The 22091-nt window shown below is 38.0% G+C and overlaps 4 protein-coding genes across 8 annotated transcripts; 1 reads left to right on the forward strand and 3 right to left on the reverse strand.

Annotated features, from left to right (window-relative positions):
• Window positions 1-1853: 1853 nt before the first annotated feature.
• Window positions 1854-3520, forward strand: LOC103419207 (large ribosomal subunit protein eL43). Its single transcript, XM_008357322.4, has 5 exons — window positions 1854-2056; window positions 2351-2390; window positions 2910-2998; window positions 3074-3156; window positions 3245-3520. Exons 1-5 carry the CDS (start codon window positions 2054-2056, stop codon window positions 3306-3308), a joined length of 279 nt encoding a protein of 92 aa, XP_008355544.1. The 5' UTR covers window positions 1854-2053; the 3' UTR covers window positions 3309-3520.
• Window positions 3521-4433: 913 nt separating this feature from the next.
• On the reverse strand, window positions 4434-8093 carry LOC103419206 (uncharacterized). The gene is made up of 3 exons (XM_008357321.4): window positions 6698-8093; window positions 5557-5815; window positions 4434-4978 (listed from the first exon to the last, which is right to left on the reverse strand). Exons 1-3 carry the CDS (start codon window positions 7576-7578, stop codon window positions 4832-4834), a joined length of 1287 nt encoding a protein of 428 aa, XP_008355543.2. The 5' UTR covers window positions 7579-8093; the 3' UTR covers window positions 4434-4831.
• A 2419-nt stretch (window positions 8094-10512) lies between these two features.
• Window positions 10513-14940, reverse strand: LOC103408227 (casein kinase II subunit beta-1-like). Of its 4 annotated transcripts, none has more exons than XM_029100961.2 (6): window positions 14725-14940; window positions 14347-14617; window positions 12640-12858; window positions 11861-11970; window positions 11603-11765; window positions 10513-11003 (listed from the first exon to the last, which is right to left on the reverse strand). In XM_029100961.2, exons 2-6 carry the CDS (start codon window positions 14585-14587, stop codon window positions 10873-10875), a joined length of 864 nt encoding a protein of 287 aa, XP_028956794.1. In that variant the 5' UTR covers window positions 14588-14617; window positions 14725-14940; the 3' UTR covers window positions 10513-10872. The 4 variants fall into 4 exon arrangements, with proteins under 4 accessions (XP_028956794.1, XP_028956796.1, XP_028956795.1 ...); XM_029100963.2 differs by having other exon boundaries at window positions 11861-11955; window positions 14725-14924; XM_029100962.2 differs by having other exon boundaries at window positions 11600-11765; window positions 11861-11955; window positions 14725-14923.
• A 1666-nt stretch (window positions 14941-16606) lies between these two features.
• On the reverse strand, window positions 16607-21579 carry LOC103408228 (uncharacterized). Of its 2 annotated transcripts, XM_070819941.1 has the most exons (6): window positions 21322-21332; window positions 21134-21203; window positions 19700-19769; window positions 19204-19416; window positions 18112-18644; window positions 16607-17133 (listed from the first exon to the last, which is right to left on the reverse strand). In XM_070819941.1, the coding sequence occupies exons 4-6, from the start codon at window positions 19370-19372 to the stop codon at window positions 16804-16806; spliced, it is 1032 nt and encodes a 343-aa protein (XP_070676042.1). In that variant the 5' UTR covers window positions 19373-19416; window positions 19700-19769; window positions 21134-21203; window positions 21322-21332; the 3' UTR covers window positions 16607-16803. The 2 variants fall into 2 exon arrangements, with proteins under 2 accessions (XP_070676042.1, XP_070676041.1); XM_070819940.1 differs by lacking the exon at window positions 21134-21203 and having other exon boundaries at window positions 21322-21579.
• Between the last annotated feature and the right edge of the window lie 512 nt (window positions 21580-22091).

The raw sequence follows: 22091 nt of genomic DNA on the forward strand, positions 1-22091 counted from the left end.
GCTGCCAACCCCGTTTTTCATGCACGCACCCACCACATTGAACTTGATTATCATTTTGTCCATGAAAAGGTGGCTCTGGGCAGCCACTAGGTCCGCTTTCTACCATCCATTGATCAGCTTGCAGACTTGTTGACGAAATGATTGCTCAAAGCACGCCACACCTTGCTTCGGTCCAAACTTGTTCATCCTGCGATGCCCAGTTTGCGGCGGGGTGTTAGTAAAGAGTCTTTCACGTCTATACCTTTGTCATCATCTTCATAATTATCTTCTGTATATTATCACTTTATCTTAGAGATTTGTAATCCCGTAAGGATTTGTATTGGGAGCTACACAATCCCTTTAGGACTCTCTGTAAACTGGTATATTTATACCTGATTATGAGTAATGGAAAAGCACGACTTCTGCCAATATTATTGCTTCATGTTTACTGTGCTCTTTCTCTGAATATATATTTCTACAGGTACTTTGGATTAGACTTGTGTATTGTCGATTTTTTTGTTGAAATATCTAAAAAATCAAGGATTAATATGGGAAGGTGGGTGAAATGCAAACTTTATCCTATATCGGTGAGATATTGGAAAATCAATAAATATCTTCAATGTTTACCAATTCGTAATAGAAATTTTGCCATAGCCCATTGCAATTTTAAACTTTTGAATTTTTTTGAGAAATTTTTCTCTAATTTTAACTAAATCTGAATGAGTTGATATATCCATCTCATTGCAACTTTTCATAATTTCTGTCAAAGGAAAATGATATTGATATATCCATTGATATTTTCATAAATTTACATATCCATATTTCCACCTATATCGATATTTTAAACGCTGATTTGGAGGTAGTGGTCGGTGGCGGTTAAGAGCAGTAGCCAAAGCTCGGCGTCTGATGCCAGGGGCTAGGTATGATGCATTTCTGTGCTTGATTTAAAGTTACCGACCACTACTTTTTTGGTCTGGAGACTTGAATCAGGCTCATCCTTGGGCCTCTATGTTCTTTTGAGCTTTTTTGTGAGTTATTTATTTGGATCTAAATATGAAAATAGACTCCTATTGATTTATAATGGATCTTAAAAAGACCTCATATTAACAAGTCCCATAACTCCTTATTCAAGAATTTTCTTTTGATTTGGTGTAGTGAACGTCAACGATTCAATCAATATTACACTAAACCACCCATTGGCTTAGCCATGTTAAGGGCTACCCTGGGCTATAACCCACGTAGCTTTCCATAAAAAATAAAAATTTTACATATAATTTTTATTGATTTTTTAATATAGCCCATCATATATTTAGTCACTAATCCTAATTTTCTTGGTTTAACTATATAAAATTATATAATACAGTTTACAAACCATCTCTTTTTGTTTCATCATTTTTCTAATCGCTTCTTGTACATGTACAAGTTTGGATTTGTTTGAATTTTAACACGTATTTGTTTAATAACGAAAATATTTAGCTCACATTGTGAAAATTTTCTTAAGCTAGACGATACTGTGAAAAATACAGTATCAAGTTTCTTTGTTTATAAAGATTTGAATGTTTAAGTTAGCCCACCCGGTGAAAATTTCCTAGCTCCGCCATTGAAACCACCAATTTGCTTAATTCACCACAACAAAATCTCTCCACAAACATGTCAGGAATGGTACCAACGAGCAAATAATTTATAAAAGGATAATGTTAGGGATACCAAATTTGGAGACAAAATTTTAGAAACTAAAGAACATGAAAGTTGAAGATTAATTTATTACTCACGTGTTGATAAATATGTTCATTGATGAAACATCATTTAGTTCGTGAATTTTGTCTTCCTAGCATTGCTCTTTATAAAAACACATTCAAATCTCTTGGTTCAATAGGAGATTTTGAGAATTTTCTCTATTTATTAATTATGGACCCAGTTGGTATGACCCGTTTTAAAGTTGGCCCATTTGCTCCTTTTGAGGGGCTCTATAAATTGGAACAAAGCAAGTTAGGGTTTCTCTATTTGTTCTGAGAAGAAGAAAGTACCAGCCGCTTCAGCCCTTCACAGCCAGCAGACCCTCCAATCCACAACAATGGTATTTCCCTCTCTCTCTCTCTCTCTCTCTCTCTCTCTCTCTCTCTCTCTCTACACACACACACACACACACACACACACACACATCCATCCACTGTTTGTTTCCTCAGAAATTTGTTTGTTGTTTTAGGTTTCTGGGAAAATGTTGTGGTGATATTGGCTTTATATTTTTTGTGGAATTAAACGATAAAAAATAGTTGGGTGTTTTGAGCTACCTCTAAACAAGCAAAAGTTATGTTGATTTGGTAGTTATGTCCGCTGTGTTTATAAGAAATGAATGCTTTGTGTGTTTCAGACAAAGAGGACGAAGAAGGCCGGTATTGTTGGGAAATATGGTAAGTTAAGTTCCATTTGTTTTACTTAAATCTTAATGCTTTTGTTGTAATGCAATCTGTTCTCTGTTATGTTGCGATCTATGAAATTACTCAGTATTCTGTCATTTTAATTGCTCGTCGCATGGTCGTGTATCGGTGTGAAATTTATTTGCTCTAGTAGTTTTAACTTGGCCGAGACGCGGTTTATGTTCTGATTGTATGCCTGAATAATTGATTTTCATTTTTGCAATACAAGAGTTAGTTATAGTTACCTCGCAGCCAATATGTGGTATGTAAAACCGGATTTGGGATTGGAAATTGAACCGTCTTTTTCTTTTTGTTTGTTTTTTGTTTTAGTTTTGTTGGTAAGGGAAATGTGTGTTCATGTGCGTCTAATTGTTTTGGTGGAAATTATGCACAACAGTACAACATTCAGATTTGTTTAGAAATGCTTTGAGTAGATATGTTTTGCATTTCTGAAGTTTTGATCTGATTCCGCACTCAATTGTTTACGATTCTGTCTTCTGCCTCTTCTTACAGGAACCCGTTATGGTGCCAGTCTGCGTAAGCAGATTAAGAAAATGGAAGTTAGCCAGCACAGCAAGTATTTCTGTGAATTCTGTGGCAAGGTAGTGTGGTTGTATTTTGTCAACTATTTGTCTCTCGTCTGGGGAAACATGATTAAATTTTTCATTTCCATGTAGTATGCTGTGAAGAGAAAGGCCGTTGGAATTTGGGGATGCAAGGACTGTGGAAAAGTGAAGGCAGGCGGTGCCTATACCTTGAAGTAAGAACCCTTTTTCCCTGCTTTCTCACTTTTCTTGAATTTTCTGTTTGCGTAATTAACTAAATGATCATTCCGTTTTTTTAAACAGCACTGCTAGTGCTGTGACGGTAAGGAGCACCATTAGAAGGCTGAGGGAGCAAACCGAGAGTTAAGCCGCTGTTGTTGACCGCTACTACGTTTTGAGCATTTGCAGCTATGGATATTCCAAACAGTTTTGGGGATGTGGTTCTCCTTTTATTTCGTTATATTGTTTCGAACAAGTTAGATGAAAATGTTGACTCGTTGTAGTATGTTTAATCTGAGATTTTAGCGTCCATCTTTGAATTCGGAGTGCAATTTTATAGTTTCTGGATTTCTGATTTAATACTGCAAATTATGTCTTCTCTTTTGCTGAGCAAAAACTTTAAGCTTGCATCCAACCCTGAGCAGCTCTGGTCTCTTTAGCTTTGCATCCAACGGTGACCTGCGCGGCAATACTTCAAACGCCGACATCAGTCTGAACTAAACTCGGACGGATCATGCGACTCAAACTGCACCACCTGCTGCCCTTGAACAATGAACAAGTAGATTCTGCAAAAGGGTGGTTTTCGTGGGGCTTGACGAAATGGCACCGAAGTCAAAACGGCAGACTCGTTCCGCCCTCGATAGTCTGCGATTAGTCGGATGCCACGGCAGTCCAAGGAGACCGGATTAGTCGGATGCCACGACAGTACATGGAGACCGAATTAGGTGCCGCAATCTCTTTTTTCCGTCTCTAATGTTCGCATGTCTTGCTATCTTATACCAACTCTGTAATGGTCAGGTGCCGCAATCCATCTGCTGCTTCCGGCGCAGCAACTCTCTCCTAATCCCCTCGAACTGAAGACCCATCCACCTCTATCTTTGTTATTACTTGAAACATAGCGAGTTATTCATTCAGATCCAATCCTAGAGACCTAACGAGGCCTCTTAACTCTAGTCGGAGTGGATTGGATTGGAAAACTCACCATTCAATCCAACAACCGGATACAGACTGGCTTTATCTTACTAGATTATAATTGATGAACGCCATAGATCAAGGAAAAACCAGTTCTATGAATTTAACAACATTAACTAGTTGACAATCAATCGACCAAAAAACCAAAAAAAAAAAAAAAAAAAAAAAAAAACTATTTTGTCAATCCTACAATGTGGAAACGGAAATACGATCCTGTATTAATTTTCATTTTTCTTTTTGACGTATTTCGTAGTTATAATCGAATATAGATTCGTTATAGAATATTCATGGCTCGAGTTCATCCAGGCAAAATTACATATATAACAATAACCAGTAACGTTTACAATAGGAAGCAAAAATGTAAAATCACAAACCTTGGTCTATAACTTGCACACTCTTACTCATCATATGTACATATTGCTGACAGGCCAGAAGGTTAAAAAAAGGCGAAAACTGGCCTGCTCCTCAATCAGCCATAACTATGGTTGACTGAATGTGGTTCCAGGTACGTACCTCGCATTCCCCATCAAAATAATTGCAGGAGCAAAGACACCAAATAGAAGAGAAGAAAAACAAACCCATTTGCTGATTTACGAGGTAGTTTTGCTTGTGTGGCTTTGTCACACAAGCATGATGCTGATGCTAATGGGGATTGATCAGAACATTAGGCGAACGTGGGTAGTGCCGCTGCAGTCTTTGTTATAATGGGTGTATTTGTTTTTGCACAGCCTTTACAGCCGCAACTCGTGCAGCAATTGCTGCTTTATTAGCTATTGTTACAGCTCGGTTCACCCTTTCTTCTACTTTGGCCGCTTCGTATGCTCTCTCAGCAGCTCTCTGTGCTTCCTGCTCATAAGATGGTATTCAGTAAGAAACTCATATAGTAGCGGTAACTGGTAAGTGCTTGTTCAAATCAAATAATTAAGGTTTTGCATTCAGTCTTCACGTAAATCAACACCGAGTATTTCTATTGAAGAACTGTCATTTTAGAGGAAAAGCTCAGATAGCATAAGGTCAAAAGAAAAAAGCCCATCCAACTCGAAAGACTGATGAAATCTGTAGCAGACGTAGGTACAATTCATCCATACACAAACTTCCAACAAACTACAACAAAAATGCTATGAAACAAGTACCACAGTCTCATAAAACCAAAATCACATCATGTGGCTTCCAAGTGTCTTTTCATTCATGGTTTATGTCAAAAAAATAGGAAAGTTTTTCCAGTTTTAATTACGATATTTACCTAAAATGAAATGTCAGTAAACTTGAATTGTTAATCAAGTCAACAACATAAAATACAAACACGTTTACACAATTCAAAACGATATTTACCTACTAAAACTTTATGGTTGTAGGCCAACACATTTACAGTAGAATTTATTCCAATGAAATACTGATACCACAAGGACATAAAAGACAATTACCTGGACTGCATTAAGCACTTTGGCATGGTTGGCAGAATAAGAAGATCCAGGTTGGGTATTTTGTGCACTGGGAATATCTAGCACCCCATTTTGCCAGTGACCAGATTGTGTTTCCCCATTTCTGAAAGTGTACATGCCAAATCCCTGCTTTCTACCTTCATGCCAGGCTCCTTCATATCGATGGCCGTTCCCAAACTGATATACTCCAAAACCGTGCATCTTGTCCGCAAAATATTCCCCAGCATATGTATCACCATTTCTGCGTTATCATATATACCAAATTAGACCTGTGCTTGCGAATTTAACTTTCACTAGCATATCAGACGAACAAGTATTCTTAACATGTGTGAGACAAACACAGATGCAAGTGCCCGCAGACACGTGTATGAAAGTGAAAGGAGTGTAACTAGATCAGTTTTCCTTTCGAAATTAACCAAGTATAAGAACAGTAGTCAAGAATCAAGATCCAAAGTGTCTTGTTTATATTAAAATATAAAATAAACATTAGATTAATGAGACCTTGTAGATAATGTGCCGGAGAATGAAATATAAAAAAAAGTATGAGATAGTTCCAAACACCATGATGCTGAACCATCCCTTTAATCTATGTATTCTAATACGATGCTAGCCATAACCTGCATTTGAACCCTAATAACCTCCAACCTTGATTGTTTTGGTAATTATCCAAAAGAACAATGAAAAATCCAACTGAAGGCCTGAATGACTTGACACGGAGCATCTATAAACTCATGAATGTAAAAACAAATACTGAACTACAGAGACAAAAATCAACAAGTCTCTAAACTTGGTGCAAAATGTATAACAATTCCATTAAGCACACGATACCTCAAAGGCTCAAACCTTATTTGGTCCTAGCTAGCCCAAAATTGCATACCAGATGACAAGACCACATAATTGACTTAATATCTTAACAACCTAGTAACTAAGAGAGGTACAAAAACATTTCAAATCGGTCGTCCTAGTACTGTGTAACTAAAACCCTACCATACCACATAGAACAACAAGGCGACTAGATGAATCAGTGTTCAATTCCAAACATCAATATCATAGACAAGAACATGGAAATCGAAACACATATCCATTCGCTTCATATATGTTAAGGAAGACAGTAAGTTTTTACCTGAAATGATAATGACCAAGTCCATGTTTGACACCCCACTTAAACTCCCCAACATACCGACTTCCATCCTGGCAAGTATGTATGCCACACCCATGACACTGCCCATTATACCACTCTCCGGCATAAACATCACCAGTGAAGAACCTATACACCCCAATTCCATGCCTCAAGCCCTGCCTATACTGCCCGCGATACCTGCTACCTCTAGCCCAAGTCTCCACACCATAACCATCATACTTCTCATCCACCCAATCACCTTCATACCTCCCACTCATATGATAGTAATAAACCCCACTTCCTGAACATTTTCCTTTATCAAATTCACCCTCATAAACATCCTTATTACTATACACCTGCACCCAAGACCCCGAATTCGGCTTTTTGTCCAACTTTGGCTTCGACCCAATTGACCAAAGAACAGGCTGAGTGGGCTTAGAGACGCAGGAAGACGAACAAAGCTTGATTGGCAAAGAGCGGGAAAGAAACAACCGAGTCGAAACAAAACGGGGAAGTGCAATGTTGAGAGAAATCAAAAGGGCCGCCGAGAGAGCGATCACAGAGAGGAAATCGAGAGCGAAAGAGCGGCGGGAACTGGTGATGAAGTAAAGGGAAGGCAAAAAGAAGAGGATAAGCAAGCGGCAGTGGACTCTGAGCAGATGGGCACCGCGGAAATGGCGGAAATGGCGGAAAAGCTTCAGAACCAGTGATCGTGTGGCGAAGGGAATGATTGCAAGTGAAGCAGAATACAAAAACGAAGAAGAAGAGGAAGAAGAAGGGCCGGAATTGAAAGCAGTGTGGCCATGGGGGTGGAAGTGAATCGGGTGGTGGTGGAGAGAGGAGAGTGTGGGAGAGTGGGATAAAGTGGAAGGTGTATGGTTCATTGCAGGATTGTAAGAGATGGGTTCCTCATGGATTTTGAGTTGGGTGTGAATTTGGTGGGATTGTGCTGCTGGGCTTGGTGATTTCCGGGTCTGGGTTGCTTGGAAATGATCAAGTTGGTGGTTTGGTTTGGTGATAACATGTAGGACTAATTGGGTATTTGAACAATTGACATTTGGGTTTGAATTTATAAGTGCTTTTGAAATTGATGAGGAATCAATTCCTCTCAGCTTCTGCTTTTCTGCTTTCCTTTCCTCTTCCGATCTGAGTTGAATTGCATTTACATACACATATTTTCTTCTTCCTCTCTCTCTCTCTCTCTCTATCTCTCTCTAGCTTTCTCTCTCTTCTGTGACTTTCTGGGTTTCTGAGATCAGAGCAAATGGTGGATATCTGTGTGATGTGTTGCTGTTTCTTGTTGCTTTGCTCTGGTTTTCACGTCTGGTCTTTCTGCAGAAGCCAGAACCGACCTGGGGTGGTTTGTCCTCTTCTCTACAAAGCCCCTGGACTTTAGGATATTTTCTGAAATACCGCCACTCTTTCTTGTATTTGAAGAAAGCGAAACAAGTGGCAAAGCCCGAGTGGATAACTGCTGACTGTTTTTTTTTTTTTTAGTACACCGATATTTTTACACTAAGAGATGAAGAGTTCGGTTAAACCATATAATTGGTAACCTAATTTTGTATCGAATTTGATATACGGGATTTGAACCTAAAACCTCTTATTTTCAAAAGATGAGAAATATCACAAGATCATTGTACTGAATAACAATTACTGACTGTTTTTAAAAATGGGTAATGATGAATTTCAGATAATGGTGATTGACGTTTGCGGTTTTCCGTCTTGCCGTCTGTTAACTTTGACAATCGTAAGGTTTGATTGATGCTGATTAATTAGTTATTTAATTTGAAATTGATGTTTTCCAAAACTAAATAATTTTCTAGTCTTTTACAACGTCACTCCATTGGTGTACTAATCTACATTATTGATGAACCCGGATCTTCTCCATATTCAAAAAATTAGTGCTTAAAGATCAAATAATCCGGATCGTTGAAATTTGATCTAATGGTTACAATTATTATAATTTTTACAGGATCCCTTGTTTGTTGCCGTTGAATCAAATTTCAACAGTTCAGATCATTTGATCCATAGGCTCAGATTTTTTGGATTCGGAGGAGATCTAGGTCCATTATTGATGACTGGTTTTTATGATAATATAAAATTTGTTGGGACCATTTAGATTAAATTATTGAGTGATATTTTCTTTCAAATGTTAAGAAGTGAAACGTTAGAATTTACTTTAGCCGGTTCATGGAAAAGATTATTGAGCTAGTTTAAGCTCATACTAGCCTCTTGATATGTGTATGATAATTGGTCTTTATATGTTAAATTAATTTTTTTAATGATTTTTTACAAAATAAATTAAGAAATTCCCAATACATCCTCTCTGGATCCTTTTGGTGAGGATTTTAGAGATCCGTGAATCGTGTTCGTTCATCGTACATCATGCGGTTAGTTTTTATCAAGTACTGTTTATGTATTTTTAAATAAAAATATTTAAAATAATTTATGACCGCACGATGTACGATGAATGAATACGATTCATGGATCCTTGGGATCCTCAGGATCGGTGAGGATTCGGACACAAGAAATTCATTTTAAAAATATTTTTGAAAAGAAATTAGAAGTTTTTTTTTCAAAAAAAAAAAGAAAAAGAAATTAGAAGTTAAACATAAACCACCCACTAACGTGGGGTTTTGTTATTTTTTTTTTCAAAAGTTTAAAATTTAATGTTTCTTAAAATTTTAAATTCATTCAAAATTAATATTTATTGAATTAGTTTAACTCCTTTTAATTCAATTGTAATTTTAGAGGGTCAAATTATGGCATTTGAATGTTTCACCATTTTGGGTTCTCCCTTAATATATATAGAATAATAGACAGTAAAGCCGTTGAAGTTAGTTCAAGAACTAAAATGACAGTTGCACAAAAGATTGTGATAAAAGAATACCTCATTCTGAAGTAATGTATACAAAGTCAAAATTAAGCACCACATTTGGAAAGAAGAAAAAAAACATTTGTGAGAAGTGCACAATGAGATTTTGACTGTAATAATAATTCCCAACAAATAAGAAAAAAAACATTTTAATTTGTGCCCCCATACTCTTTACAGAATCTCGTTTTACAGGTACACTCTATTTTGTCTCACTTTATCACATTGTGTTCCAATTTACCCATTTTCTTCATCTGAGTTGAGTGAAATGTTAATTTTGCTAATGTGGCATGGGTTCTTCGATTTTCAATAGTGAATATAAACATTTGTTTAAACAAAATGCAAGTTTTGATAACATTATGGGGGAAATGATTCATTTAAGGTCAGGAAGATGGGATCTCATTGTTACAAAAAGTGGGGATTAATTGCCGCGCCCACATCCAATCAAATTTCAATCATCCGAATAGTTTATTTTTCAAGTACTTATTAATAGATCATTCTTGTAAAAAATCAATTTCAATTCAAGGGTGCATAAATCCTTGATATTCTGTGAAGAGTGCAAATGAAGAAAAAATAAATGATTTAGTGCCACGATTGAATTGATTTAGTGCCACGATTGAGAGAATCCTTCATTTGCACCCTCTACAGAATTTCACGTGGCTTAATCGTGACCGTCTAAATAGAAGAGGCGAGAAAAAAGAAGAGAGAATTCTACTCAAAAAAAGTGAGTGCAAATGAAGAAGAGAGAGTGCAGAAATCACTTCCCGACTAACAGACACGAGAGGGCTCCCATCCTTCCAATTCAGAATCCATGCAGCATAGATGGCCCCTTGCAAATTGCACACCAAAAATACATACCAACATTTCATACAAGTGCGTATATAATATGATTCAAATGCAGAATAACATACAAAGTGCGCACAAAAAATAGAATATCCGAATGTAGATGGTATAAAAATATACGATGCTATATTCCAACGATTAAGTGCGTACATAATCCTACTGCTGTGCTGACTTGACTCTAATATCATTAGACAAGAATATAAAGAGACTACACGATACATTTCTCAAGACACAAGAAAATTGTAGACATGGACTGGCTATTCATTCTCGGTGCCCCAATAATCCCACTTGAGCTAATAAAAAAACGAAGAAAACAAGTCCGGCAGAAGCCGCTGCAACGTAATTATTGATGCTAAAGCCAAACGGACAAGTAAGTCCACCCACTCTCAAGAACATTACTGACAGAGGGGAGTAAGTCTCACATGAACTCCTGCCCTGGCTGAAGCTTGAAATTTCGGCATCATGGCTTGTGAAGCTTGAATCCAAACACTCTAGGAACATAACTCTGTGATGCTTTCTGTGGCTTCAGGTGCCCGTATGTCATCATGAACAGGTGAGGAAATGTACTTCCGAAATAGGCTCCATCAATGTCTAGATAGAGTTAAGTAACTCAGAAATTAATGCAAGCATAACTAGTGAGCATTGTGTCCGACCATCAAAATGAGCCACGGCCCTCAATGATGTTATAGATCACAAAGCACAAGGCAGGATACTGATAAACGAAAGCATGAACAAAGTATGCAGTAAATTCATATTTTTTAACAAAATTCAAGAATAAACAGAAGATCAGTACGAAACTAACAATGTTCCCAGATAACAAAATGAAGTTGCTTAAATTAATCGATGCTTAACTATGCACAAAGGAAGCAGCCTAAGACATCCCCACTGCACAACATGTAATCCTCTCCGAACAGACACCCATAACGCCTACTGATGCAAGTGAATTAGAAGACAAAAATAACTTTCTCAGGACAAAACCTACAAATTGAATTTAAATTAAAGAAACCCCCAGCTCAACCTAGATAAGAGATTAATGCTTATGGGACATATAGAAACCAACCAGCAAAGGAACAAAAAAATATATAAGGCAAGGCATGAAAGAAAATTCTGCGAGCAGCATCTTAACAAACCAGCTGCTTATATGCAGCCAGCAATTGTAAATATAGGTTCAATGATATAAAGGATACTACCTTGATACTTCGATCGAGGGTAGTAAATATCTTCACACTTGGGGCAGTATATTTTTACAGTGCTGGACCGTGGGATATCCGACTGGCCAATTGGGAGGCAGGGTTGTCCGCTGCAGAAAACTCTTGGGCATCTCCCAAAATCATAGTTCTTGTACTTGTCTAGCTGTAGATCCAATAACCCAATTCTATCAAGTTTCCAAATTTTACAGTCAATAAGCAATGAAACTGTCAAACAAACAATCAAGAAAAGAAACTTGCCATGGCAGCCATGCCTTTGCTTGTCAATATATATCGAACATGAATGAGACCATAAAGCATCTCTGCTGCTGATTCAATCAATTCATTTTGTTCTTCTGTGAACATATCACCTGCCCAAAGTATATATCAAAATAGGCAAACAATCTTATGGGTGATCAAGGAACACAAATATTGTCATATATTCTAAAACTGGGTTGTCTACTTGTATCCAAAATATTTCTCTCTACGTTCTTTTCTCGAAAATATAACAAATGGAATCTTACCTCTTCTATTAGTATTCTTTCCAGCCTTTAAAAAGTAAGAATTATAAATCTCAGTGGCCATTGGGAACCAGAAACATTACCACCAACCACGGAAACACCATGGTTAGCACATGAGGGAGAGAGGGATAGTGGGACAGGGGACGAAAGAGGGCAAGAGGCTTCTTTTTTTCATTTTCAATTTTTGTTTTCTAATTTTTTTCAAGAGGGTAAAATTAAGTTGAACTTTTTTTAAATAAGGGCTTTTAAGAGTACCTTATTGGGTCTCAAGAAAATCGTACTTTAATATTAAGCTGGGGAAAGAAAAATTTTCATGAAAGCAGACATCAATATTCTGAAGTCCGCGGAATGAGTTCTAGCAAAAAATACAGTTTAATGATATAGCTGCATTGAAGAATACACATGGGCCAATGCATAACAAACTTATTTTTATTTTATAAGAAACATAATATCTATATATAATGTCATCAACACCATAGTTGTCATCAAACGAGACAATAAACCAAAACATAGACTTACCGTGAGAAGATTCAACATCCAGAATTAAATCAAGTGCATAATCATAGTACGGCACTTGGCTGCATAGCCCGCAGAGGTTAAAATCATCTTGTATGTAATCATCATCCACTTCACAGAAAAATTCATTTCCTCGCAAATTGCAAAACCATGAGATCCAAGATGTGTCATCCCCTTCGGAACCACTAACATCCGACTCTTCACTGTCTGTCTCAGATTCCTCTATAGCCAATTCAGATACATTCCAATCAGTAAATTTACAAAACTGGTAGCTTCTATCTATCAGAATACCTTCTAGTTAAAAATCAAATTTCACTCGAGTTCCACAAATCACATACGTCAATGATTTTAATGATGAAAACTATTGTTATGGTTTATCAACATTGCTCCGTATACAAAAGGGACACATCCAGACTACAATAACAAAGATGTCTTCATGTTGAGACGACAATATTAACTCTAGATCAACACAAATAGATGTTCAATATCACAAAATGTGACTGAACACCTTACTGTTTAGTATTACTCCCTACAAAAACCTAATTCTACTACAATGACTGACTCTTGCGAAAGTTCAAACAAATATTCCGTATGCCCAGTAGCCTCTGGATTCGGGGCCTCGTGGTGGTTTGAAGGACTGTAAAATCATGTGAGGGAAGGGATGGGACAGCAGACTGAACAACCATCTAAACGGGCCTCAAAATTACAGCTTTTCTTCTATTGATAAGCTTGCTTAAGAAACAAGACAATGGTATTTAATTTGGGGCAGACTTCTATAGCAAAGGACATACTTTAGTTTTAGCTCTATATAACAACATTTGATTGAAATACCACCAACAAGCTTCAACAACAACAAAGCCTTTTCCCACTAAGTGGGAAATACCACTAACAAGATTCAATGGGTAAAAACAGAATGCTTATCCGTAATACGCATTGTCAAGTGTTATAATAGAATTCCTAAATGGATACCCATCGTATAAAAACAAGTACATGTGCACACCCGATCGTATAAAAACATGTACATGCAATTATGCACACACCCGATCGTACAAAAACAAGCATATGGACACACCAGATCGAATAAAAACAAGTATATGCATATGAAGCATGGATACGGCACGGTGATACGTAAAATTTCTAAAAACTAGGTTCCAATATATATGGATACGACAATAAAATATATAATTTAAAACACATTTTAACATAAAAACATCCAAAGTCAAGTTCATCTTTGAACTAAATCTTTGTTTCCTATTAGTTTTCTCCTCTTAAAATCTCATCTGAAAGTGTAATGGTATCCTAAAAGCCGAATACTTGTATCTGGAAGTATCCGACGTATAATACGCGACCAAACTGAAGTATACGTGGTTCATATTATGCACACACCCAATTGATATTATGGAAGTAAAAAATTTATCTTTCAACCCAGATGCAGTTCATTTCTTCGAGGTTTATCGAAAGGTAAATCTATGATATACCATGTTTCTTCTTCTTCCAAACTAGGCTTAAACTTAATGCAACAAAGCAAAACATAGACTTTTAACCTAATAATGATGCTAGGCAGACAATCGATCTATAATCTCCTCTTTCAAGAGAAACCCACAAAAAAAATAATTAAAAAGATGAAAAATTAGTAAACAAAAGGTACCAAATGCGAGTAAAATCGAATTAAGACGACTGTGAAAGAAGGAAAGGAAGAAAATTTCAGACCATCGGAACAATTGGTTTTGGTGAGAGAGGCAGAGGCAGAGCGAGAGTCTCTGTGATCGGAGGGAGGCTGCTTCCCAGCCATGATAAGCGGCTTGTCCTTGCCGTTGATTGCCCTAGAAGTGGAGGGCGAGGATCGCTCGAGCTGCTTGTCCAAGGCGTCGTTGATCCGCTGCTTCCGATCAACGGCGGGCCCCAACACCTCCGCCGCCTTAGACCCAACCACCCCTCGCTCTCTGTACATCTCTTCTTCTTCTTCTTCTTCCTCCTCCTCCTTCGATGCCCAAAATTAATATCACCCAAAAATTGAAAAAATAAATAAAAATTGAAAGTTGAAAATTGAAAAATAAATAAAAGTTGAAAATTGAAAAGGGAAAAAACCTAGGGCAGTGGAAGTAGGGTTTTCGGTTTTGATCGCTAACTCATGTCGCCTGGAATTTGTTCGTTCGGGTTTGGGTTAGCTAACTCAGCTTCAGCTTTGAGAGAGAGAGAGAGAGAGAGTGAGAGTATTACTATTATTGCGAAACGGAGAGAGGAGAGAGAAGCTTATATTTATATACGGAGGAGAGTATTATGGTAATTTACTTGGAGACGGATGGGAGAACGATTCGAGGGAGATCTAGAGTTTGGGTCGTTTAGATTCTGTAGAGGGGAGGGGAGGATATGACCACCACGTGTCGGGTGATCGGGGAATGTTGGGTGGATCGTCATGTGGGGCCCCAATCGGGCGGGAGCCAATCGGAGTGAGCTGTCGCCTGAGATATTTTCGCTGTTTTTGGTTTTAAACGAAAAGAAGCTGGAATTATGAACGGGCCTTGCAATAAATTCGACATTCTCCTTGTGGCAGGCAGGGGAAGGGTGGGGTGGGGTCCACCATGGAGCGTAGTATTTGTCACGTGCAGACTAAGTGGGTTTTTGAGAAGACGCTTCGAGTTTTAGAGCAACTCCAGCGGATGCTGGTTGCTCGGGCGACAGGGGAGGAGAAAGGGTCTGAGGGCCGGTGGGAGCAGCTCCAGCGGGGAAGGGCCCGAGTGAGGGTGGGAGCCCGAGCGAAGGGGGGGGGTGGGGAGTCGACGGGCCTGTGGCCCGAGGGCTTTGCAATATTTTATGTTTTTGTGTCAGAGAGAAAGAGAGAGAGTGTGTTTTTTGTGTTAGAGAGAGAGAGATGATTTTTTATTATTTAAACAAACAAAAAAAACTATTATTTTAATTGCTTATTGCCAGGGGGAGGGTTCCAAGGGTGGAGATGTAAATGGCAATTACTGTTCATTAATGGTAGTTACTATTCATTTAAGGCAGTTACTATTTAATATGATTGATTGAATAGTGGATTGCCAAGGGGAAGGACCCCATGGGTGGAATTGCTCTTAGGCAAAACGTGAACTCAGGCATCCAAGTTAACCACCTCCAATCCATCCATGGCCGGACCGCTAAAGCTAAAGAAGTCTTTTATCATGTTAAGTACGCAACCGTCTTTATCCGCCTCAACCAATTTTAACTGTAGACCGTAGAGATTAGTGAGATAGGCACGATAATTGTGAGTGAAATACGTACAAGGATGTGTTGAAGTATGCAGTATATAATCACGTGAAAAGTAAAATAAACATGAAAATATATTGCACTCGCAACAAGTAATGAAAGGGTACACCGTGCATGATTATATTAATAGGATAGGACATGTTGCTGTTCATGTAAGCAAACGATAGATGCAAGCTCACATTAATAATTGCATAATGAAAGTTGTTAGGTCGGACACACTTAAAGTATTGGTGAACCAATCATAATTGTTCGGCAATTTCTAACCATGATCTACATGAACAATCAAAGATCTCTCATACATTCATCAACGACTAATTATATACATTTTTAAAATATGTTTTTCTTAACACTACCAAATCGCCTATAAATTCAAGTTCCTTGTACCTGTGCCAGCCCGGCATCCCGAACCAATAATCGAGTGCAAAAAAACTTATGCATGGCATCATATTATTAACATGGGAAGCTACGACAACGTTGTACTTGTGCCATGTACGTTGTTCCCTGTAAATGAAATTATGGTGCATGCACTTGGTACAAATCACATGGTAAGGACAGGACAGGAAAATACCAATCCACAACCCATGTGGTTACGTTCAGAATGTTCACTTATCGGCAAATACTGTGGTGGAATAATACCAAGGATAAACTTTGAGAACATATTTGAGCTTTGTACTACCCTTCTATCGGCATAATCTAAATCAGTCGAGACTAACAACTTTTCAAGTACTCTGAAGATGTTTAAGTTTAAAAAGCCGGCAAACAACTAAAACAAAGTGCTGGTGACACACATAATGTACAGCGACAGAGAAACTAGGCGTATACTTACAACTGGATTTCTAGGTAACCGAACTCTCAAGGACACCGAGAGTATTGCTTTCAGTTAGAGCAGACAGGAAAACAATGGATGCACTTTAATTCTTCTTAATCCTCGGCAAAGTACTTCTCCTCAGCATCATGGTTGGCTTCCCTCTGCCAGTGATCATCCAGTGTTTCGTCATTGTCAATTTGTGTGTAATCTAAGTACTCGGAATCTTCTCCCAACAAAAACTTTTGCTGCATGATGTGGGTGAACTGGTCCATCTGATCTTGCAACTCCGCAGCAGATAAAGTTTCTTTCTCACTGTGCCCTCCTGTGGTGGTTTGAGTACCGTTGGGCCCATCTGACTGACCTGCAGTTTGAGCACCATTGGGCACATCTCGATTATCCGTAGTTTGAGCACCGTTGGGTGCAACTGGATGATCGATAAGCATCTATAAGTAACAAGGCAAATCTAAAAACGTTAGAACAACCTGCATGATTTGTAACAACTAATGGAGCCAACTAGACAACTAAATCATTAGTAATATTTGAATTATACAAGAACCAAAGACCAAGCATGAAGAAAGCATGTTCATCGAATTGATTGAAGATTACTATAATCTTTAGGGGCTGTTTGATAACCATTCTTGATTAGTTTTTCATTTTTCACCTTTTGTGCTATAGACATCGGAAAAGTACGAGGGAGAAAAGAGGAATGAAGAAGGGTGCAGGAAGGATAGTGGAAGAAATGTTTATGAATTGATCCACAAAATAAATAATAAAACCCAAAAGGCGAAAATAACATTAAGTAGGTTTCTCTTTTAAGATTTTGCTTTCATATAATCTCCTTCATTTCTCCCTCCTCTCTCCCACCACCTCCCTTCACCCTTCTCCATTCTGCATTCCTCCCATATAGTTTCCCTCTATCTCTAGGAAAAAAAATGAAAACTAAAACTGAAAACGAGATGGTTATTAAACGGGCCTTAAAGTGTCATCAGTAGAGCACAGTGTCACAACACTCACAACTACGTTACCACCTCTTCTCATTTGTAAGAATTATTTTAAAACCGACACAAATGCAACAAACAAGCAAATCAAGGTATTATGCTATCTATATGCAGCAGAATACAATAGTTAACAGAAGAAAGGCAGGGCAAGAGGGGTCTAAAATCTGAAGTCATAGCTAGGATTTTATCATAACCCACTTAAAATGAAAATAAATAATTAGACAGACCTTATGCATGCAATTTTGGTCATTACATATCTCATAAAACAATACTCCAAAATTCAACAGAGAATACAGAAAATCACCATATTGTTTTCATTTTTTATCATGTGGAAGCACAAATATTAAATATATAAATATATAGATAAACAAACAAGACTTATCAATTTTGCAAGTATAACTTTGTAATTGTTTACTAAGTTACCTCGGTAGATTGTGCGCCTCTGTCAGCCCTCACAGCTTCCTCTTCGTCTTCATCCTCTTCCTCTTCTTCTTCCTCCTCCTCCTCCTCCTCCTCCTCCTCTTGCTCTTCTTGCTGGTTTCTATCAACACCACCAACCCAATCACTTTCAGGAACACCCAACCTCTGCTGCTCCCCTCTAATCTTTGAAATCAAAACTGCTTCCTCTGCCCTCCTCAACAACATGTCCGACCACCTTTCCCCGGGTCTGGCCATGGTCCTTCCAATGGGATCCTGAAACTTCCCAACATATTCATGATGCAAGTATGGCTCTCTCTCTCTCATTGAGTCCTCTGAGAAATAATTCCCGTCAAACATCAATTTATTCAGGTATGCTCGCCTCCGGTTCTTGACTGTAACTGACCTTGACTTCAATTCATCTGATGTTGGACTCATTAAGCTTTTAAGATGCTTCACATGCCAATTGATTTCATAATCATCTTGGAGCGCATCAAACTCTCGGAGCTCATCAAAGGTCAATTTTGAACCATAACGTTCTGGACAAATAAAATAAACAATCAAGAAAAAGGGTATTGGAAGAATGGGAAATAAAATTAACTCAAACCATCAGCTTCCCATAAAAATTTTGATAAAAAAAAAAAAAAAAAAGACATTGTTCTGTAATTCAGTGTAATTTCGGAAGTTCGAACCAGTTTGCCCCTGCTAAAGTGAGATTCACAAACAAAGAAACATACAAACATGCAGCTAAGAATTCATTCTCTAATCTCAATTCTCTCAGCATCCAAAACTAATGAATATTATGAAAAATAGAAATTAAAAAAATAATTATCCTTAAATTCTTGGTTTCAAACGCGTAGCTGAGCTAAAAGCCTATCACCACTACACTAATTTATCAGCTTTACCACAATTTGTTCTTCCCTCCCCTCAATCTTCTCGGAAACCAAAGGAACAATTTTCTTTTTCTTTTTTTCGCAGTAACCAAGCAGAAAGTTAGGGGCTGTGAGCCTGTGAAGAAGTACTGTAAAACCCTAACTAAAAGACATTGGATATAAGCATACCAAACACAGACATGTGAGAGATAGATAGATAGGGTACCTAGGAAAACGGCGACGTCCCTCGAAAGGAGGTCGAGGAGTATAGCCTTGCGTTCAGAGGGATTGAGGGCGTTGGATTGTAGGGCACGAGGGAAGTAGAGATCCTCCAACGACGATAGCCTCTCCGATATGCTCTCCATCGCTTCGCCTCTCACTGCCTTTCCCTCCATCCCTGCTGAGTCTGCTCTGCTTCCCCTCTCACTCGCGAGACTCCCTGAATATTTTCTCGGTTCGACCCAACACGTGAGAGTCGCGTGGTATGGAGTCGGGCTTTCATTTTATTTTCTTCCTTTTTATAATTATTTTATTTTCGTTATTATTTAAAAATAAAAAGTGAAATGGTTATCACGCATAGTTTTATATGACAAATCCCGACCCGGAATGTCTACTGGACTCTAAATCAAGTTGTGCTGGCTGACATAGGACGGTAATGAACCTATTCCACACGTGATATCAAAGTATAAGTAAAGTACAATAAAATAGGTTGATAATTATACCATCGAAGGTACCACCTATACTGAAATTTGCCAAGAATCCTCGATGATGCGAAAGCTCAGCTACTAAAACCTGGACGGGCGAAAAAACAAGGGTGAGTGGGCCTAAAAATAAGCTTTGTAAAAACTTTTTCGAAAACATAATAACTCATCACCGTAAAACAAGTATAGTTTCCAAAATATACATATTACGTATAGTGTGAAAATATTTACCGTAGCCTGCAATATCTCAAGAATTTAATAAGTCACAATATTTCGTAAATAAATGCCTAACGTTGAATATCATGTAATCTCGCATAAACTAACATATTATAATAAGTGTTTATCAACATATGCTGACACACGAGTTCATACAGAGATATTCTGACATGAATAGGACTGGATATAATAATGATTTACGTTCTAGTACTACAATCACGTGAAAACTGGTGTTATACGCATCACATATGAGTCCTAATTGTTTATAGCAATTTAGGACAGGACTTACACCTACAATGGATCCAAAGTTAGCGCACGGTGCGATGTGAACATACATGTGAAAGATTGGCCCTGACCCGTGCGAGTATTAACACCAGTGCATCACACGATAAGCAGATAACGTAAATAAAATTATACGGTGGTAAATCGATAATTAATGGCACCATAACACTATTCACAACCATAAATATATTTAAGGCATCAATAATAATAAGCATACATGTGCATCCTGTAGGACGTAGCATAACTTCATAGTTTCTATTAATGCGCTAAATCTTATAAACGTCACACTAATCTAAGCGAATTGTAGAAAACCCTTTATGAAATGTATAAATGGAAACTAACAATTATATATATACTATATAAATGAAAAGATCCACTCATAGATACTCGTGAGATCACAACTGCTCGAACTAGGAAAGTCGGAGTCTCCGGTGGTAATAGCACCTAAGCATAATATTGGGACCTGTTAGTAAAACTCAACTAAAATGACTAAATTTGAGAAAACGGAGTGCGGATTTGGAATCAAAGTGTCGAGATACGCTAAGAAAGGTTCGGGGCAATTTTTATAAAAAGTCAACGGTCAACCCTAAAAAGTCATCCTAGACTCTCTGGTGGTCAACTATGTAAAAACTTTAGAATTTCACTAAATGGATGTCAAAAACGAACTCGGGGCATCGAAATTAGCATATGAGGGTTCTCAAAATATTCGAAAAAGTCAACACAATGAATATTCCAAGCCCAATTTAGAGATGGGCCGGGCCAGATCTCGGGTTCGGATCTGGATTCGAGTCGCAGATTTGGGCTTCCTCTTATTATTATTATCTTCTTCTTCTTCTTCGACCAGTTGCTGTTGCAACTACCGGGATAAATCTCAGCTCCGACCACTCAAAATCTTCAATAACCCTAGCTTTCCACAATATCAAATCGAAGCTTAGGGGACAAGGAATTGGAATATACCTTTGGTTTCCTTGGCCGTGGTTGGAGTTGGCCGGAAAACGGTCTGTAACCATGTAGACTTTGCCAGAAACTGGAAAAATAGTTTCCCCGAGATGGTTTATGCAATAACGCCACCAAAACTCACGTCTAAGGAGTCAATTGTCATTAAAATAAGGGGGGGAGGCAAAAACATGTGGGTTAAACCTTACCTTGCTTGGAATCATCGAAACTTGCTGGTGGTTCGTCGGAGGGGAAGTGTACAGTGGTCTATGTCACTGTCAAGATTCCAGGGTTTTGGAGTAGGTTTGAGAAAATGAATGAAGTGATGATGGTGGTGCTGGTTCACAAGGAAGAGCGAACTCGGTGTCGTTGTCGGAGTTGGTGAGGCGAGGTGGCATTGGTGATTGTATAGAGAGAAGAAAGTGCTAGAGTGAAAGAGAGATAGGAGAGGATTGAAAGGAGAGAGAGAGAGAGAGTCCCAGTTTGTGATGGAAGAGAGGAAACATGGCAAGAAGATAGTGGAGAGTTTGTGTAGTTGTGGGCCCCACGGGCCAGAAAAATTATAAAATATTTAAAATATCCACTCAGAAAATATTAAGATAATAAAATATCCAAAATTCAAATTTCATAAACACCCTCAAGTTTCGTAATTCCATAAAATCTTTATCGTAGCTTCAAATTCGATTCTGTTTGCGCCTACACGTTCGTAATGTCAAGTACTTTGAGGTTACGACAACCTAGTAGCTCATACGTGTCCCTAAATAATGGTCAATTAAGGTCAACAATCTCGCCTCTAGGCGCATTTTCGTCCATTTACTCTTTTAAAATTAATAAAATCGTAAAATTAGGGATGAGTTATCACATTATAAATATATTGAACTTTTTACAATTTTTTTACAGAAAATAAAGTTATTTCCTTTCACTCAAAACTACGACTTGATCTCAAAATTTAACCTAAAATGTGGAGCTCTGGTCCTCA

The sequence above is a fragment of the Malus domestica genome, chromosome 04 (genome assembly GCF_042453785.1).
Source record: "Malus domestica chromosome 04, GDT2T_hap1".
Classification (NCBI taxonomy): Eukaryota; Viridiplantae; Streptophyta; class Magnoliopsida; order Rosales; family Rosaceae; genus Malus; species Malus domestica.

What these genes read in the sequence shown, in the direction of transcription:
- LOC103408227 (XM_029100958.2), bottom strand. Translation starts at nt 14,587, where the DNA reads ATGTACAGAGAGCGAGGGGTGGTTGGGTCTAAGGCGGCGGAGGTGTTG. An exon ending in CAAAACCAATTGTTCCGATG is followed by an intron (nt 12,859 to 14,346) that starts GTCTGAAATTTT and finishes AATTGGCTATAG; the next exon opens with AGGAATCTGAGACAGACAGT. An exon ending in GCAAAGGCATGGCTGCCATG is followed by an intron (nt 11,766 to 11,860) that starts GCAAGTTTCTTT and finishes TTGGATCTACAG; the next exon opens with CTAGACAAGTACAAGAACTA.
- LOC103419206 (XM_008357321.4), bottom strand. Translation starts at nt 7,578, where the DNA reads ATGAACCATACACCTTCCACTTTATCCCACTCTCCCACACTCTCCTCT. An exon ending in CTTGGTCATTATCATTTCAG is followed by an intron (nt 5,816 to 6,697) that starts GTAAAAACTTAC and finishes ATGATAACGCAG; the next exon opens with AAATGGTGATACATATGCTG. An exon ending in AAGTGCTTAATGCAGTCCAG is followed by an intron (nt 4,979 to 5,556) that starts GTAATTGTCTTT and finishes TCTTATGAGCAG; the next exon opens with GAAGCACAGAGAGCTGCTGA.
- LOC103408228 (XM_070819940.1), bottom strand. An exon ending in TATAGGTGGTACCTTCGATG is followed by an intron (nt 19,417 to 19,699) that starts GTATAATTATCA and finishes GAAAATATTCAG; the next exon opens with GGAGTCTCGCGAGTGAGAGG. An exon ending in GAGGCGCACAATCTACCGAG is followed by an intron (nt 17,134 to 18,111) that starts GTAACTTAGTAA and finishes TGTTACTTATAG; the next exon opens with ATGCTTATCGATCATCCAGT.
- LOC103419207 (XM_008357322.4), top strand. An exon ending in CGGTATTGTTGGGAAATATG is followed by an intron (nt 2,391 to 2,909) that starts GTAAGTTAAGTT and finishes CTCTTCTTACAG; the next exon opens with GAACCCGTTATGGTGCCAGT. An exon ending in TCTGTGAATTCTGTGGCAAG is followed by an intron (nt 2,999 to 3,073) that starts GTAGTGTGGTTG and finishes ATTTCCATGTAG; the next exon opens with TATGCTGTGAAGAGAAAGGC.